The 19720-nt window shown below is 37.3% G+C and overlaps 1 protein-coding gene across 1 annotated transcript in view; it reads left to right on the plus strand.

The window, feature by feature from the left end:
- The first annotated feature begins 7951 nt into the window (after positions 1 to 7951).
- The window catches only part of LOC134675074 (protein Skeletor, isoforms B/C), a 60385-nt gene continuing 48616 nt past the window's right edge, over positions 7952 to 19720 (plus strand). The window contains exons 1-2 of the mRNA XM_063533236.1: positions 7952 to 8026; positions 14841 to 15213. Coding sequence (XP_063389306.1) covers positions 15153 to 15213 — 61 coding nt within the window. The 5' untranslated portion in view covers positions 7952 to 8026; positions 14841 to 15152. The remainder of the gene's footprint in view (positions 8027 to 14840; positions 15214 to 19720) is intronic.

The following is a 19720-nucleotide window of genomic DNA, read 5'->3' on the forward strand; positions in this document are numbered from 1 at the left end:
CCTTCTTTGAGATTTGGAAGTCGGTTAAAAATAGGCAAAAAATAACCATTCCCCCCCTTTTTATCTCCGAAACTACTAGGTCTAAAATTTTGAAAAAAATACATATAATTTTTAAGAAAAAAAACCGACTTCTATGGGGCCCGGTGAAAGATTATGGTAGATGGTGCACTATGTAGAAAAGGAGGTAAAACCAGTACTTTCTAGTAGCATTTCGTTTCCGTAAGGGTCGTAGTTATCTAGCCTAACCTAACCCACTTCTCTGATAGCAGTTCGGTTCTGTGAGGATCGCAGTTCGAACCTAATCAAACCCACTTTTCTAGTAGCATTTCGTTTCTGTAAGACTCGCAGTTCTAACCAAACCTAACCCACTTTTGTTCGGTTCTGTGAGGATCGCAGTTCAAACCTAACCTAACCCACTTAACGGCGCATGCGGTGCGGTGTACGGGAGTTTGAGCGGGAGGGGTTTGGCATCATCATACCCACATTTTATGGTAGGTAATCATAGTGGTTTATTTAGTTTAGGTATCATAGTGGTTTTCCGGGTCAAGGTCCGGGTCTCTGAGTCAGAGTCCGGGTCCGAGTCCGAGTCCGAGTCCGGGTCCGAACCGGATCCGGGTATGAGTCCGGGTCCCAGTCCAAGTCAAAATCGAAATTCGAAATCACCAAACATGTACTATGCGTCGTTGAAGAGTTCTGTTCTGATCATCATCAGCAGTTCCACTTCATCAAATGCGACAGTTTTTAATGTAAATGCTTGATTTTATGATGAAAATACAAAAAATTCTATACGTATGCCTTTAAGATTTCAGGAGTTCCCTCGATTCCTTATGGATCCCATCATCAGAACTCGAGCTTGACAGAAATGTGGCTTAAAAACTAAACTTGCTTAACAAACATAACGAAGAGGACAAATCGCCAAACGTGAACTATGCGTCGTTGAAGAGTTCCGTTCTGATCATCATCAGCAGTTCCACTTCATCAAATGCGACAGTTTTTAATGAAAATGCTTGATTTTCTGATGAAAATACATAAATCTCTATACGCATGCCTTTAAAATTTGAGGAGTTCCCTCGATTTCTCATGGATCCCATCATCAGAACTCAAGCTTGACAAAATTGTGGCTTAAAAACTTAACTTGCTTAACAAACATAACGAAGAGGACAAATCGCCAAAGGTGAACTATGCGTCGTTGAAGAGTTCCGTTCTGATCATCATCAGCAGTTCCACTTCATCAAATGTCACGTTTTTGAATGTATATGCTTGATTTGTTGATAAAAACACAAAAATCACCATATGTATGCCTTTAAGATTTGAGGAGTTCCGTCGATTCCTCATGGATCCCATCATCAGAACTGGATTTTGACAAAAACGGGACCAATCTGTATGCATATACATAGAAACAAAAAAATAATTTTCAAAATCGGTCCAGTAATGACGGAGATATGGAGTAACAAACATAAAAAATAAAAAAAATAAAAATGAAAAACATACAACCGAATTGATAACCTCCTCCTTTGGGATTTGGAAGTCGGTTAAAAATAGGTCTATACCTAAAGATGACAGGAAAACCTATTAGAAATGTACAGTCAAGCGTGAGTCGGACTTAATTACAGTTTTTGATCCGACCCCTACGGATTTTTTAAAGAGATTTCACTCACGTTTCACATAAAAAATACATTGTTATATTGTTAAAAATTGTGTAATATACGGAACCCTTGGAACGCGAGTCCGACTCGCACTTGGCCGGTTTTAATTTTATCGGTCGGCGAAGGAAAACATAGTGAGGAAACCGGACTAATCCCAATAAGTTTCCCCTCTGGGAAGGTCAGATGGCAGTCGCTTTCGTAAAAACTACCTCGCCAATTCTTAAGATTATTGTGAAGCGGATCCCATCAGGCTCCCAAGCGCTGTGGCAAAATGCCGGGATAACCCGAGGAAGATGATGATGATATATTTAATTACAAGCTTTTATTTACTTTCACCTGACCGTTGTCTGCCTGTCTGTCTGTAATCAAATCTTGCAAGTTAAACATGATCCACTTCCCGGTGTCCGGTTGAGCTGAAATTTTGCATGCATGTATAAATCGGATGACAATGCAATATTATGGTCCCATCGAGCAGATCTGATGATGGAGACAGGAGGTGGCCATAGGAACTCTTAGGGTTTTAGGGGTTTTTAGAATTGTCTCGATGAGAATTAGTTGTCTGTCGTAAGAAAAGTACCTATATACAGTCAGGGATAAGCGCTTGTACAGTCGACGTCAAAGAGAAATTTACAGCCAAAGTAACAAAAAAATGTTTACACGACCTAAATGCTACCAAAAATGTAATTTTTGCCAAAAACTTTTTTAAATTGATTAAACGTATTTTTAATTTTAATTCGACATGCGAATAAGCTTTTGTTTTAATTTTCAATTGTAATTGTATTTTTTGCATTTTAATTTTGATCTCAATTTTAACTGACTGGATATACACTGGCGTAACTGACTGATGATTTTGAATGATAAATCTTTAATAGAATTCATTTTGATTTGATTTGTAATGTTTTTCGCTTATAATTTTTTTTTCGTATTGGTGTGTTTTTTTTTTTCGTTTCAGTCTGCAGCAAAGTTTGTTTAACTCTTGTGTCTTGAAATAAAACCCTCGCAACGCGCAAGAGTCCACTTTTTGAAATACTCGTTACGATCGTGGTTCATTTTTGGAATCTTTCGCTTGCTCTGGTATCCTTGTAGCGTAGCGCTACGGCGTAGCGGTTCGATCGTAGCTTAGTAGTATATGCGCATTGCGCAATGACGTGAATGAGTTAACTAAAAGTTTCAGGCCAATTCGAGTTTTAGTATTAGTATTTTATTCAGACAATTAATTATAACATGTTTTTTTCAAACCTTTAGTTAGAATTATATTTTCATGCCGGTCACTAACTTCAAAAACCCATCAAATCGAACTAAAATCCCAACAATCACTAAAAGCCTCATAAGCTATTATTGAGCTAAAATATAACGTATTATGTGTACGCCTACAGCGGGCAGTAAAATTGTCTCAGATTACTTATCGGCCGAGGCGAAGCCGAGGTCTACAATGACCCTGACGAAAAAATCGTCATCAAAAATAAATATCCCGACGAATTAAGAATAAAAAACCATTTCTACATTTTTAGGGTTCCGTACCTCAAAAGGAAAAAAACGGAACCTTTATAGGATCACTCGTGCGTCTGTCTGTCTGTCCGTCGGTCACAGGCTATTTTCTCGGAAACTACTGGATCAATTAAGTTGAAATTTGGTACACATAATATGTAAATTAATGACATAAAGATGGACATGTTTATAATTTTAAAATACATAGGTTCGAAGTTATTTAAGAAAATAGCCAAATATCACCCCCCCCCCCCCCTTTTATCTCCTTCTATTTGGAAAAAATACACAAAATAGTTCTTTACCTATAGATGACAGGAAAACCTATTACAAATGTGCAGTCAAGCGTGAGTCGGAATTATGTACGGAACCCTAGAAACGCGAGTCCGACTCGCAATTGGCCGGGTTTCTTAGTCATAAAATACTACTCAGATTCATGAACTCTTTCGGTTTTTACACAAGAGAATGTAAAAAGGAAAATACATTAGAAACATTTTTTTGTTAAATTTCATAGTCATATCGAACTAAAACCCCAACAATGACTAAAAGCTTCATACGCCATAATTATAAAGCTATAATATAACGTATTATGTGTACGCCTACGGCGGGCGGGGTCTGCCCCGGGTTGCCAGCGTGCCGGGTTTTTGTCCTTTAGAAGGACGGAATTATGAATGAATGAATGAAAACATTTATTTTCAGGCAACATACATATTAAAAGTAGCATACATATTATTACAAAATATATCTTAAACCTAAAAAACACAATTATGGCTGCGATGCAGTTCGCAACCCCGCAGTTAGGGATTGCAATCCGGTCCGGCGGATCCGGTAATCCGGCCGGATCCGGCACATTTTTCATGATACCGGATCCGGCAAAATTCACCGGATCCGGTCCCGGATCCGGTAAAGTGAAATAAAGCGCTAAAATATAAAATAACAGCTTAAAACACTGCTAAAATTTAAAAGTTCTCGCCAGTATTCGAATTTTCTCGCTCGCAAACAGCAACACAACAACTTGTTTGTTAGTTGACGCCAGTTTTCTAGCCGACGAAATATGTGTCGTGAGATTTCCGTGCACCGTAAGTACTGGATTGGTTTATATTCAATTTATTGTGTTGTTACATTGTAATTTAATGTACATGTTCTTTCGTTTTATTTTGTACAAACCATAACCTAAAGCCCACTTATAATAAGTGTTACCTGCATTTAAAATATAATGAATAAATATTTATAAAATTAAATAGAGAAATATATGTTGACTTTTGACGACCGGTCTGACCTAGCCAGTGGGTAGTGATCCTGCCTGTGGACCCGCGATCCTGGGTTTTCGAATCCCGGTAAGGACAATTATTTGTGTGATGAGCACAGATATTTGTTCCTGAGTCATGGTTGCTTTCTATGTATTTAATTTTAAGTATTTGTATATTATATATCGTTGTCTGAGTACCAACAACACAAGCTTTCTTGAGCTTACCGTGGGGCTTAGTCAATTTTTGTAAAAATGTCCTATAATATTTATTTTTTTTATTCATCATTTCTCTTAGGCTAGGGTTTTTATAATATGAATATAAAAGTAAAATATAAAAACACTTACAAAACAATAAAAAATACATATAAACACATTATAAAAAACCTAACCTAGGGTGCCGCCAGCAGCGGGGCAAGGCCCAAGCTACCGGTGGTCAGGGCTGCAGAGAGAGGAACCGACGTACTATCCGCGCCGTGTCCAAGATCACCGCCTTCTGCATCTGTCCCTTGATCCAACCACCTAGCGAGAGTCTCTCGAGATGTTGGTCGAGACTCTTCGCTATTAAACCGTTCACTGAAACGACTATCGGGACAACGATCGTCGAATCAACATCCCACATGGCGGTTATCTCGTGAGCCAAGTCTAGGTACTTACTGGACTTGTCCTTCTCGGCCTTCACGAGATTCTCATCATGGGGGATGGTGATGTCAACGAGCACGGCCCGACGTTGCGGTCGATCTATTATCACAATATCAGGCTTATTGGCTACAATAGTCCTGTCAGTGATGATAGATCGATCCCAATAGAGCGTGGCACGACCATTCTCGAGAACAGGAGCAGGTGAGTACTTGTAGTACGGTACTTCACGGTCCACAAGGCCATATAGAAGGGCAAGTTGCTGGTGAATAATCCTGGCTACGAGATTATGTCTGTGCAAGTACTCGCCGTTAGCAAGATGAGAACAACCGGAAATGATATGCCTGAGTGACTCTCCGGGACGGCGGCATGCCCGACAAATGTCGACCGTACCGTCCTTCAGGATATATTTCCGATAGTTGTTCGTCATCATCACTTCGTCTGCAATTGCACGAAGATATTTATTTATTATTATTATTTATATGTTATTTTGTTATTATTATGCTACTAAATGTACTTGTATAGGTATACACGTTTATTGATTTTGTTTGCTAAAACTAAAATGGTTGAATTGAGTGCACCTTTTTGTTGGAAATGTGGGTTGGGCTATAGATATTTTAAGAGAAAAAGAGGATTTTATTTGTGGTTAAGTAATGAAAACGTTGATTTTTGAAATTTACAACAGTCATCATCGAATTAAACCGTTGTGAGACATACTAACATTGAATAATTTACGGTTTAGACTCACTTGTTTTTAGTCACTCGCGCGGCATGTTTCGGAGAGCCTATGTCTCCTGTTAAGACACCCGTTTTATTAATCCATTAAAAAATATCCTTAACTTCGCATATAACGCTAAAAACATGATAAAATACGTGACTTGATGAATTTTTTATCCGCAATACCAATCCGGCCGGATCCGGCCGGATCCGCCGGATTGAGGCCAAAATCCGGCCGGATCCGGCCGGATTCAAAACCAGTCCGGTTTGCAATCCCTACCCCCGCAGTGTCAGGGAGCCGGCCGCAGAACCGAGTATTATGTAGGTATATATGTAAACTTTTTTTTATGATACAAGGCACCTTCCGAATAATATTTAATAAATAACTAATCCATATCGTATCTAGATCTATTAACTGACATATCTTATAGTTCGAATAGGGCTGTTAAAGTTGGAATCGGGCAGCAAGTTATTATTTCTGTCCGGCCGGAAAGCGTCATCTTTCGGCCCGCTGCGTTTAACGAAGTTACCGCTGTAAGACTCTATCGAATAAAATAGTATACACACACCTCGGCCAGTAAAGTAAGTACCATGGTATAATAATATACTCCGCCTGGTACTCTCTTCCCGTCTTTTCGTGGTCACGTGACTGGCACAAGCCTACGTCATCATGCGACAGCGCTATATGATAATATGCAATAGCGTTATATATAGCGGCCATGTTATTGTGACGTAGGCTTGTGTCACTCTGGGAAGAGAAGACCATGTTTTATTAGATTTGGTAAGTACCAAGAAATGTCTCCGATTACACGTAATAGGGTATTTTCCTATAACTCAAATCAGTTACTTTTTTAGAACTGTCAAAACGATTTGCTAATATGGAATTTATATGACATATTACATCGTGACGTCACGGTCAACTCACCTACTTTTTATATTTCTATCCGATTTATTAAATAGAACTTGTGTTTAAAAATCACTCCTATCTGTGTTTTTGTAATAATCACGAGTATCTGGTACTTTATTTCATGCATGGTGTAAAATAATTTATTTTAAATACAGTATAATAGGTACATAGGTACCCTATTGTCGACCGAGGCGAATTCGAGGAAGCATTTAGTTATATCTACACATAATATCAATATTTTACAAAATTGTTGATGTATTGTTATTATTTTTGCTTGTATGTAAATTTAATGTTGACGTGTTAAAGTGCACTTGTGGCCTATTTGCTGAATAAATGTTGATGATTGGGTCTGTCTGATGAGATAAACAGAGTACGTACCATCAGCCATAAAAGTTCATAGCGATTATAGCGAAATGATGTCGCGCATTATTTCTTGAAAAAAAAATCGATATCAGACTATGCTGCCAGCATCCTTGGCACTATACCCCAGGGGCCCTCTTTAGATAAGTATACCTAGATTTTTAGGTTTTTTTAGGTTTAGTTTTAGTTTTTAAGTAGTTTTATTTTTAGGTTATATTTTTCATTTAAACTAGATTATATGCGCAGTCAAGTGTAAAAATATGGGTGCACTCATCATACTCAAAAATATGTCACATAGCTCTTATGTGTCAGGGAATTAAGAACTATGGGACTGCTATTGAGTAAGTAAGTTGTATGCACCCATATTTTTACACTTGACTGTAAGAAAATAGGTAGGTACTTATATTAAAAAAAGTATATCTATAGTTCGTTTTTTTAGCATTAGAAATAAGGTAAACAATCTTGATGTGTCTTTTAATTGAAAAACACATAAGTTACGGCACACTTAAACAAAATAAGTTACGGCAAATAATGCAAATATGTAACAATTATGAATCTAATACGATCATTTATATTCTTCTGCTTTCATAAGTAATAGTTTTTGATTTTTAAAAAGCGTTTTTCAATTAAAAGACATGTCAAGACCGCTTACCTTCTTGCAAGTTCTTTTTTAATGCTAAAAAAAACGAACTATAGTAGTTGCGATCATATATATACACGGCACACCTTTAGCTATAAATTTAGCACATGTCCATTTATTGGAGTCTATATATATCCATTCATTAATCTACACGCGTATCAATTCATCTTCTAATAAACTCCCATATAACAAGCGTGGGCGAAAACTTTGTCAAATCAACTTTCATTAAACGCCCACTTCAATGAAAAGGTCAAAGTTTACTATTTCCCTGAAAACGGGGAGAATTTTCTACGCGCCCCGTTTTTGGTGGGGAGGTATTCAGTACCCGGTCCGCCGCTGAGCGGCAAGCGCGTCTCGCGCAACGCAAATCGGCAACACACACAAAGGTTAAATTTTGTTAATTGATCTAAAAAACACCTAAAAAGTCTGGCTGTCTGTAGACGTCTTTAAAAAAAGCGAGCGTCGAGCGTCAATTGTTTTTAAAATTTGAAATTCGAACGCTCTACGTGACGGATTGATTTTTCCGTAGCAGTTTTGGGGTCCAATGCGGCATAATGTTATGGTTTTTCGATTTTTCCGATAGCAGGGGTTCAGAATTGCTGATTAAAGCGTTTTAAGCGAAGTGTAAAGGGTGTCTGGTTTAAGGTGGCTTTTAATACCGAAATGTCGCAATTGACACGTTATGATGAGCGTTGCGGTGAAAATCTCAATTCGGAGAATAACATTAAATGTTGCAAATTTTGCAATTTATAATCATCTAAAAATAAATACCATTCAACAAATGTTAACTGCTACAAAAACAATCATCAAGGAATAAAAAAAATAACACGATTTTCAAAATCAATTTACTACTACATCCTCAATATCTAAAACCTACAGTCCTATTTTTCCAATTTGGAAAAAAAATAAAAATAAAGACCGATTGTTTTTTTTTCGATTTTCTTGAAAGACTAATAATGCTACTTTAAATAATGCTTCAATCCTTATTCTAAAAAAATTGATGTTATTGCATACGCTGATACATATATTATGTATATTATACTTACTAAATGTAGGTTTCAAGTACAAATCTAATTTTTGAATGGATATGTACTCCGAAATGAGATGTTCAAAACCAATATGGCGGCAGTTCACTAAACGCGTTTCCCGCGCACTCGTTTCCTGTTACGTTACGTTGGTAACAAGAAACAGTTGTATTTACTAGTATTTTGGTAAAACCATAACCATCATCATCATCATCATCTCAGCCATAACCATACATAACCATAACCATAGTTAAACGTAAGTTGTTTTAGTACCCAAGTACTGATAGCAGTTTTTTCTATTTGATATTAATATGCAGTACCTAGTTATAATTGTAACACAGTTAACATAATTTATAATTTATGAACCTCCAGGTCTTTTTTATTGTATCTTTTGTTGCAGTACATCTTTTGTATTGTATTTTTGATATGTTTATATGACTGTTTGGTTTTCTCAATAAATTAAAAAAAATGTGCTGGTGTGTCATAACTCATAAGACATTAATCAAATTTAAACAATAAAAAATACGTTAAGTATAAGTTAGAACGAACGTATTTATAAAATAAACGTTCAAAATAATCACTCAAAAACGAATCGAAACATATAGAGCGCTTAGCGCCACTTGCACCGTCCCACTAATCCGAGGTTAACCGGTTAAACCGTTAATCCAGTGTCAAATTGTACTGGTAACCATGGTAACTCCAGATTTAACCGCTTAATTCCGGGTTAGTGGAATGGTGCAAGTGTAAATAAGCAAGCAAACAAGCAATAGTGTAAATAATACAAGAGTAACTCGTTTAAAATACTTTTATACGGACGTTACTTTTATTACAAATGTGTTTTGGTTCTTATTTGATCCCAATTAATGTGTCAGAGTGGAGGAGCTGTAATAGCTGTATGAAACGGTTATTTTAATCATCCCCCAAAATAGAAATTCAGTTTTGTATGTCACAAATCAAATTGTGACAGAGGCCAGAGATAATAATCGGAATTACCTATTTTGACTAATTTTCTTACTTGACTCTAACTTCTTATAAATAACTAAATGTTAAAGACAATTTTGACACAAATATACCTAGTCCCACAGTTAACTCAACAAAGCTAGTGTTGTGGGTTTTAGATGACGACACATATAACATATAATATAATAGTATGTAGTATGACTACTTAAAAAAAACACATAATATACATAATATTTTTGATTTTAGGACATCCCTAGTTGTTTTCCTTTGAATCTCTCTCAGAATAATTAGTTACAGAAATTAATATTACTCTTAAGGGGTTTTTAAAGCCGGCTGTTATTTTCATTTTGCATTTTAAAACATCGCTAAGCTACATAAAAAAACCGGGCAAGTGCGAGTCGGACTCGCGCACGAAGGGTTCCGTACCATAATGCAAAAAAAAACAAAAAAAAGCAAAAAGAAAACGGTCACCCATCCAAGTATTACTGACCCCTCCCGACGTTGCTTAACTTTGGTCAAAAATCACGTTTGTTGTATGGGAGCCCCATTTAAATCTTTATTTTATTCTGTTTTTAGTATTTGTTGTTATAGCGGCAACAGAAATACATCATCTGTGAAAATTTCAACTGTCTAGCTATCACGGTTCGTGAGATACAGCCTGGTGACAGACGGACGGACGGACGGACGGACGGACAGACAGCCAAGTCTTAGTAATAGGGTCCCGTTTTACCCTTTGGGTACGGAACCCTAAAAATTAGCTTAATCTTTTCTGAAATATCAAAGTGAAAGTTCTCCACCGTTAAAGTTATAAGTTATAATGAGGAACCGAGGTGAGTTTTGTGCTCGCCCTCAAAGAACTTTCAGCTTTTTATACATATACTTACCGATGGCTAAAAAATAACTGCATTCCCGTTGCCAGTGAGATTTCGGGATTATACTGAGCAACTTTTACTATGGGATCAACCCCGAAATCGCGAAAAAAATTTTTTTTATCCTGTCATAGATAATGGACCAGCCACAAAAAGTTCACCCTCCCACAGAAAATAGACCAGCCAAAATGTATGAAACAGCCAATTTTTTTTTTTCGCGATTTCGGGGTTGGTTTCATAGTATAAATTGCTCAGTATAATTCCAAAACCTCCCTGGCAACGGAATGCAGTTATTTTTTAGCTACGCTGTACAGTCGCCATCAGATATATCGGAGCGGCCAAGGTGCTCACAAATATCTGAGCACGCCTCTATTGTCAAGGCGTTAGAGTGCTTGTCCAGATATTGTGAACACCTTGGCCGCTCCGATATATCTCATGGCGACTGTATAATATAAATGCTGCTTGTATGAAAGCTGGAGAGAGTGGAGACCAATATTCTCTAGGCGTTTTCATATTAATACGTGACTTACATTAATAGGGCAAATTATTAACAAAAAAAATTAAAAAAAATTAAAGAAAAGTGTTCCGAGAAAAAAAAATGCACAAAAAAATCAAATCGTTTAACCCTTTACCTACGGGCTATTAAATTTTTCCGTCACCGCCCAATACGGGCATGTTTTGGCGAAAGTCAGCGGTTAGGCATAAATTTACTTACTTCTAACTTATGAAGTATTACAGCTACACACTTGAAACTTCACACACACAATAAGTATAATGTGTTTAATCAATAAATAACCACTTGGAGTAATAATATTCACTATTTTTTCTGCTATCAAGCAATATACCAGTCACTAAGAAATTGAAGATTTTTAAGTTACTACTCGCGGATTTCACAAGTTTACGTTTAAGAACATTAGTTTATAATATACTTAACACAAATAAACACTTAAATAATGATAATTATGAAAATTATGCATAAATATCAATCACAAAAAACGTTGCACTAAAACAATTTGCCACTAATGGAAAATAGTGATGTGCGATATATCGACAAATGTGTCGATAGATAACCTAGTAAATGTAAAACTGAAATCCCACCAAAAACATTCTGTAAAAAACTAGCCAAGTCTCGATGGAGCTGCTTGTTTATCTCTAAAAAGTAATGAAATCTAGACAAAGTCGTGCCAAGTCTAAGGTTCCTTACTGCGATTTCTTTATTATTATAGTTAATGTTGTGTGACTTGGCCGTTGAAGGGTACACAAGGGTACAAAACCAGGTGCTCCATGACACCATTGCACCAATCTGTCGCCAGAACCGCTACCCATTGACGATGGAAAATTGCCACTTGAAAAACGTTGATTCAATAACCAGTCAATTGTAGGCTTGATAAAGCTGCGTATTTCAATAATACTTATGTATGGGCGAGCCTGAAACAAACACTTCTTTTTGGTGCAATGACAGATTGGTGCAATGGTGTCATGGAGCACCTGGTTTTGTACCCTTGTGTACCCTTCAACGGCCAAGTCACACAACATTAACTATAATAATAAAGAAATCGCAGTAAGGAACCTTAGACTTGGCACGACTTTGTCTAGATTTCATTACTTTTTAGAGATAAACAAGCAGCTCCATCGAGACTTGGCTAGTTTTTTACAGAATGTTTTTGGTGGGATTTCACTTCTTTTTGTAGAATCGTGGGCATATTGATTTATTTTATTAGATTTTCTTATTTAACACATTTTTTTTCTTTTTAGGAGTAGTTTTTTTATTATTACATATCTTTCTTTTCTTTTTTTCCGGTTCTGATTCTTGTACAGTAGCAACAGTTTTTCGTATTGCCCATTCATTAAATCTAATAATTAAATAATAATCAGTAATCCGTCACTAATCATCATATAATGACTTGGCAATCGCACATAATGCTTTACTCGTACCGTACTCGTAAATATGTGTAATGCTCAAACTGCAATTAGCGCTAGCGTTATGTTCAATTAGAATTATTTTTAATAGGTGACGATGATCCTTTTGTCATTATGCAGCCGTGCGATGGCCAAGTCATTATACGTATTGCAAATTAAAGATATCTTATTGATACGGTTTTAACACCCCCTGGCACTGATTAAAATAACCGACTTGGTTTCACATTACATCTCAAAACTTTTTTGTAGTAAAAGCGTTGCGAGACTTGCACCTTTTTACATGTAATGTTTTTGATGGGATCTCATCTCCTTTTGTAGACAGTCCTTCTTTTCGGGTACTCATACCCATACTATGTATACACATATCATAACTAAACATATCTTCATTCATACTCACATCGTACATCGTAGTGTACCTTTACTTTACTTTACCTACTATTTGTAGGAACTGCAACAGTAACTTTGTAATATCATATATTTATATGGGATTACAAACTTACTTATGCAGTTCTTAGATCTTTAAAACGTGACTGATATTGCAATATTTTTAGGTTTTCCCTTTATGTGGCCATTAAACCCTAACTCTGTACCAAATTTCAGCTCTCTGAGTTTATGGGAAGTACTAGTTCTATTCTGATGATCATGAGTGAGTTTCATAAATGCGAAACTTTGCTTTCGCTTAACTTCGGAACTAAATGACCTACAGACTTGAAATTTTGGATTTTAAGTATGTGATTATAGATTACTGGATAACCAAAATTTCTGCGTTCTCGTCTTATCCAGAGGTTCTCAAATAGGGGCCTGAAAATGCGGCGAAATGGTTCCAGTAAAGGATGGTACGGCAGTGTTTGCTTCGCGCTCGACTTGGCGGGGGCACTGCCGTGCCCCCCGATTTAACAAGTTATGATTGTGGTGAAATTATTATTAGGTACAATAGTACCTAATAATGATTTCATGAAATGTTAAATTCCAATATTTGAACCAAAAAGGGTAAAAAACACTAAAAATAACACTCCAAACACTCCCCCGCCGTACTCTCATATCGACAACAAGTCAATGAAATGTGAAAACAACACTATTGTCCGCCATATTGAATTCAATTATTAGCACATCTGCAGTACGGGTGTCAACTCCAGTTGCCAGCAAAAAAGCGGTAATTTTAAAATTATGTTTATGTCAGAGCCATCTACCGAAATATTATGATATTTTTTTCTTTGTATCTATACTAATCACAGTGCATAATGTGACCGCTATTACCAAGCCACAAGGTCTCGTTTTGTTTAAAAAAAATGTTGAACACGACCATAACTTCGATCAACTATAGTTGACACCCGTACTGCAGCGGTGTTGCCTTACTGGCAACTCTGGTTGACACCCGTAGGTAAAGGGTTAAGTTTGTGTCACAAATGAATTCTAGGAAATTATATGACTCAAATGATCTGCAGCATGATTCAAGTGTTTGATCTAGATCTACCTTTTTTTTAAAGAGTTGTATTTTATATGCATGATGAAATAAAATAAGATATAATTGCCTGATTATTGTTGATAGCTTGTGACTTTTTAAATTTTATTTTTAATCATTTTCCTTTAGTTCTTAAAAGAAAATGGGTGCTTAATGAAAGAGTGAGACACAATGTCATTGGCCAAAGAAATTGGATAGGTAGACTACCATCCTAAGACCATCTGTTCTATTTCCAGTGTAACCTCCCATGTCCCACTGTCCTTTTAAAAGGACATAATCGAATCGAAATTTGAACTATAATGGAATAAAAGAAGATTCCAAATTCAAAACTGCAAAAATGACTAGATCTAAGGAGGATAGACAGGGTTGTTTTCAATAACAACTAAGCTTAGTAGGCTTCCTACGCTTCTTACTAGGCATTTGACGGTCAAGTGTCTCAGTCTCAGCGTAGGCTGTTATATGAATTATGTACTATATATAGTACACAAAAGCAACTATAATAAGCTCAATAATGTCCGTAAATAGACTGTTTGGTCTTTGATTCCTTCTGTTGGCATGTTCTGCGAAATTCGACAAAGCTATGAACATTTATGTAGGCGTACGAGTATGTTTCACTTGCGTGGGTGTGGGAATATTGCGATTTGCGTTCACTCTGACGTTCAAAATTCATTAAATTGAAGATTCGTATGTGTAAACGTGATATGAATGTTAGCCTTAAAATAGAATTGTCTGAAAAACGTGGCTATAAATTTTACTATTTTTTGTGAAGTGCTTATCCAAATGGTATCTACTTTTTTCGGTTTTATGAAGAATGTTCATTTCTTTAAAATTAAAAAAATAAATGAGCCAGCCTGTCGATATGGTGTCACCAAAAATTTTTTTTATAAAATTATGAATAACTTAAGTTTATGTTCTTCATGTAAGTAAAACTTATTTAAAAAATAACCGCCAATTTTTTTTTCAGCAATAACAAACGTAGCTAAAAACAAGACTGACGGGTCGACAATAAATAGTTTGTAAGAGCAAAACAATGAAGTTATTTACAAGATGCAAGCAAGTGAAAGGCTACGTATCATCATATCGGAATATTACATAATCGCAACGTGAAAGTCAGTGCAACGCCGACACTGGCCAGCGACACACGCGTCGAAAAAAAAAATAAAAAAAAACAAAGTGACGTTCGGAAATTAAAAAGTAAAATAGTGAGTGGAAAACGCGGGAAAGTGAGGGTGTTTGCTGTACATCGTTATATTTTGTCTGTGCCGCCCGCCGACCAATGGCGGGGCGTGGACCGCCCCCGCGGGGGGTATGTCTGGTTCTGCTCGCCCTGTATGCCGGTAAGTAATATTGCTAAACATTTGTACTCGGTTTTTCGGGACATCGTAGATAAGGATTACAAAATATAATGAAAAATATTTTGGTATAAATTGTCTTGAGTAATCAGTCTCTACAGTCTTATCGTTACGTCCCCTGCCTGCTATACGGCCGCATCTCAAAATGTATGATTTTTGAAACTTTAACTTTATTATTTTTAATTAAGATTGAATCTCGAATGATCATAAATTTTGAGATGTAGCCGTATGGTAAAATACGGCTGCTATAGACTCGTAAAGGTGGCCACTGGCGAGCCTTCCAACAGTCCAAATAGCGTGGCTGCAATCCAAAATCGGTCCGTGAATGTCAAAAACGTACAATGTTTAATATTAGGATGCCTTCCATTTGGATGAATCCATTGTAACGGCATCCATTTGGAAGGCTCGTCAGTGGCCTGCTTAAGACCCAAATCAATTTTTGCGCTTTTGAATATGGAACTTTCTTTTATTTCTGTAAGAGTTCAAAACTCGAATTTAATTTGTATTTGTACAAGTACGCGGGGTCTTACGAGGATATGTACAGCAGGCCCGCGTTATGTTCTTACGAGGATATGTACAGCAGGCCCGCGTTATGTTCTTAAAAATCGAGTAAGTATTTTAGTTACCTAAGTTTTTTTCACCACACCAGCTCGGAAAGGCTTACTTTGCACTTCAAAAACGGATAGCAAAGTTGCATTTTATTCACATGTGAGGCAAAGTAATCAAATGCAAATATTGAGTTGTTTTCTTATGTTTGCTGGTAGAATTGACTTTTAAATGATGATTTTGGATGAGAAATATTTAATAACAATCATTTGGATTTGATTTCGTTTGATTTTGTTTGATATTTGCTTCGGGTTGGTGTGGTGAAAAATTTTGTGTTTCACTCGGGGGCAAATTTTGTTTGCTTTGAAACCCTCACAACTCTCAAGATTCCATTTTCGAACCACTCGCTACGCTCGTGGTTCAATTTTGGAATCTTTCGCTTGCTCGGGTATCAATATTAGCACGAGCGGTTAAACAACAACTTTGCCCCCTTGTAAAACAAATAACTATTGTTTGTACTTGTCTATTACGTTTTATTCGGAAAGCCATTTTCGGAAAGTCGATAAAAAAGGCGGCTTTATAAAATGAATGAATAAATTTAGAATTTCCCACCTTTTTCTACTGACAAATGTGTATAATCTAAATAAGTGATTTCCACATGAGTCCTAGAAACTATACTTTACCAGTATGGCTTTAAAATTGTGCCTGTGGGGTCCCTTTGTTTCCCATAAAGTTTTAAGTCATAATGTATTGTTTGTCAGATAGTCATGAGTCATAAAACTGAAACCGTTAACTTTTCAGGATTTTCGTAAGGTTATCCTAAATCTCTACCATGAGTTCCGTGAATGACAGTCGATAGTGAGAAAGTTAAGGAAAATGTATGGAATAATTGTACAGTGCCTCTATACCGGTTATCTAAAGAACTGAAAAAATTTCAATTGGTACCATGAGTTACAGATAGGTTAGGTTAGGTAAGGTTTGTTTTATGGCAATCCTGAAAAGTGACACGTTTCTGAACCAAATGAATTAAACGAAAATGCGGGCTAACAATACCTACATTATGATTTAAAACTTTTTGGGAAACAACAACAACAGAGACCCTGTATAACATTATAACAATATGTGTGTGTTACATAATGAGTTAGGGCCGCCATACACGGACCGCTTTAAGCAGTCAGTGCCGATGCCGGCAGCTTCAAGCGGTCGCCGTTGGGTGATCTGCAGTTTCAATACAAAATCGTCATTCGCAATACACGAACCGCTCAAGCAGTTGAACTGCTTTGGGCGGTTGGCTGCGCGGTGAAATTTCATCATGCGGTCAAGCTGCACAAGCAGTCAGATGTTGATCACTGGGTTACTGCTCGAGCAGTCCGTGTATTGCTCTTACATGCCTAACTGAGGGCCCATAGGTTAGCAAACATAATGGTACGTACGGTGTGTAATGGTTAGACTCTGATGCAAACTAAGGTCGGGTAAGATAAATATTATAATAAACTAGCGACTCGCCCCGGCTTCGCACGGGTTAGTAAATTATACACCTGAATCTTCCTCAAGCATCACTCTATTGATAGGAACTTTCCTCAAGCATGACTCTATTGATAGGTGAAAATCGCATGAAAATCCGTTCAGTAGTTTTTGAGTTTATCGCGAACATACAAACACACAGACAGACGTGGCGGGAGACTTTGTTTTATAAGAGGGGTGCGAAACTCCTCGCTTCGGGCAAACTCGGCTCCGTTCGGCCCAGCATTGCTCCGAGCAATTATTAGGGTTGACACAACTTGACGTCCCTTTGCGTGCACGACCACAGATAAGATAATCGCTTAAATTTTGACAAGCCGAAAGAAATAGTGCCATACATTAGAAAGGGACAGCATGATTCGACCCTGAACCGCTGTCAAACTTCGAAGTTTCCTTTCTGTACGGTAGTACTATTATTTATTCTGTGGTAATAATAAATCATTGGGTGAGATGAGATCTGCATTCATGTATGTCATATGAAAGTTAGCCAATCTTGAACAAGCCACAAATACAGGTTTATGCGGCGCGATTCGAACTTTAAGATATCGCGCTTTAGACATTCACTAGATATGAAATAGTAAAGATATGCGACGTTACACGGCAAAAGGTACCTTATGGCAGCTGGCGCTTACGCTTATTATTAACGCCGTTCCAATATTCAGTCGAGGTAATGGTACCTTTCGCCGTGGAACGTCACATATCTTTACTATATCTTATCTAGCGCAACTCTAATTCATTTCCCGAATCGCGCCGACAGTCTTACGATCACAATGTTTACGTAATTTTCTTTGATGGGTGGTTTCAATTCAATGCCAGCGCTGGTGGCTTAGCAGTAAGAGCGTGCGACCAGGCGTGGCTCACTCCGCGATTTCGTCACTTTGCTACAGGTAGCTAAAAGTACATCCGTTCCACACCAATTTTGGTGGCTAGCCATAAGCCGCGCGTGGCGCTGTCGCCACCTAGCGGCCATATCTGTCCTGAGTGTACCAGACGCGGTTTGTTAGAGAGTGAATCTTCTGTACCTAGTACTATTATTTATTCTGTGGTGCGACTTTTAACCTCTATCCGCCCATACGTCAAACCTTGCCAAGCAAAATGAAATTTTATTTTGTCAACACAAAGTTCAAATTAGAATGGAACAGGAGACCTTTTTATAGGTCGCTGGGCGGCTAGAGATTAATCCGGAGGTCGCGGGTTCAAAGCACGGCTCGTACCAATGAGTTTTTCGGAACTTATGTACGTTTACCAATAAATGTTATAACTACTTGAAAATGTATCAATTGCTTGTTTACTTTTATCTAAATACCTAAAGATACAGACTATAGTTATGTTATGAGGGTATCCGGTATCGTCTTGGGTCGTCCCATTCGTTTTTCGTCAAGTTCTTAAATTAGTCCTATTCTGCTTTCGTCACTCATTCTACATTCGTCACAATCGTCGGTGGCTTTCAATGTAGAATGAGTAACGAAAGCAGAATAGGACTAATTTAAGAACTTGACGAAAAACGAATGGGACGACCCAAGACGATACCGTTATGAGCTAAACCAGGAATGATATGCCAAACCTAACCAAATAGCAAGTAGGATTAATGGTAAAACTTAGCAAGGTGATCCAGTTATCTGAAGCTAATTTAACTTGCGGCGGAACTGGGTCAGGCCAGATGCAAGGATTTCCACACATCGTGATCGTGTGTAACCTTAGTTCAACACTGGAACTATTTATTTCACCTCAGCAGCTCGAACAAGGGTACTTTGCTTCTTAAAAACAGTGAGCAAAATGCGATTTTGCTCACTGAGTCATTTTGTCTCACTTAGTGAGCAAAATCGCATTTTGCTCACTGAGTGAGACAAAATGAGTGAGCAAAATCGCATTTTGCTCACTGAGTGAGACAAAATGTCATTCAAGTGACCTTTATAGTCAAATGTCATTTCAACATGCGGGGTCTAATACATGTTCGATATACTTGGGTTCTATTATCTCTGTCCCTCTAGGTATGTTCTCGCTGCTTAGGGTGAAAAATTTTGTGTACTACACGAGATCAAAGTTATTTACATCTCGTGCGCTTTTGAATCCCTTACTACGCTCAAGATTCTAAATTAGATTCACTCGCTACGCTCGTGAATCTATTATAGAATCTTTCGCTTGCACGGGACTCAAAATAAGCACTCGAAGAAATATCAAACTTTGATCTCTTGTTGTACAAATAACTATTGAATATATTATGTAATAGTTACCTAAGGTACACGTACTAGTGCTCGACATGCTTATGTCCAATAGAACACCTTGCTGTCACCTCTATTGACAATGACTTAAGTTTCAAGATGACATGTACTGGGACCGTGTCGAGCACCAGTATATACAGTATATACAGTGGTACTACTACTAAACGAAATTAATAACTATTAGCTTAAATCTAAAATAGGCC

The sequence above is a fragment of the Cydia fagiglandana genome, chromosome 21 (assembly GCF_963556715.1).
Source record: "Cydia fagiglandana chromosome 21, ilCydFagi1.1, whole genome shotgun sequence".
Lineage (NCBI taxonomy): Eukaryota > Metazoa > Arthropoda > Insecta > Lepidoptera > Tortricidae > Cydia > Cydia fagiglandana.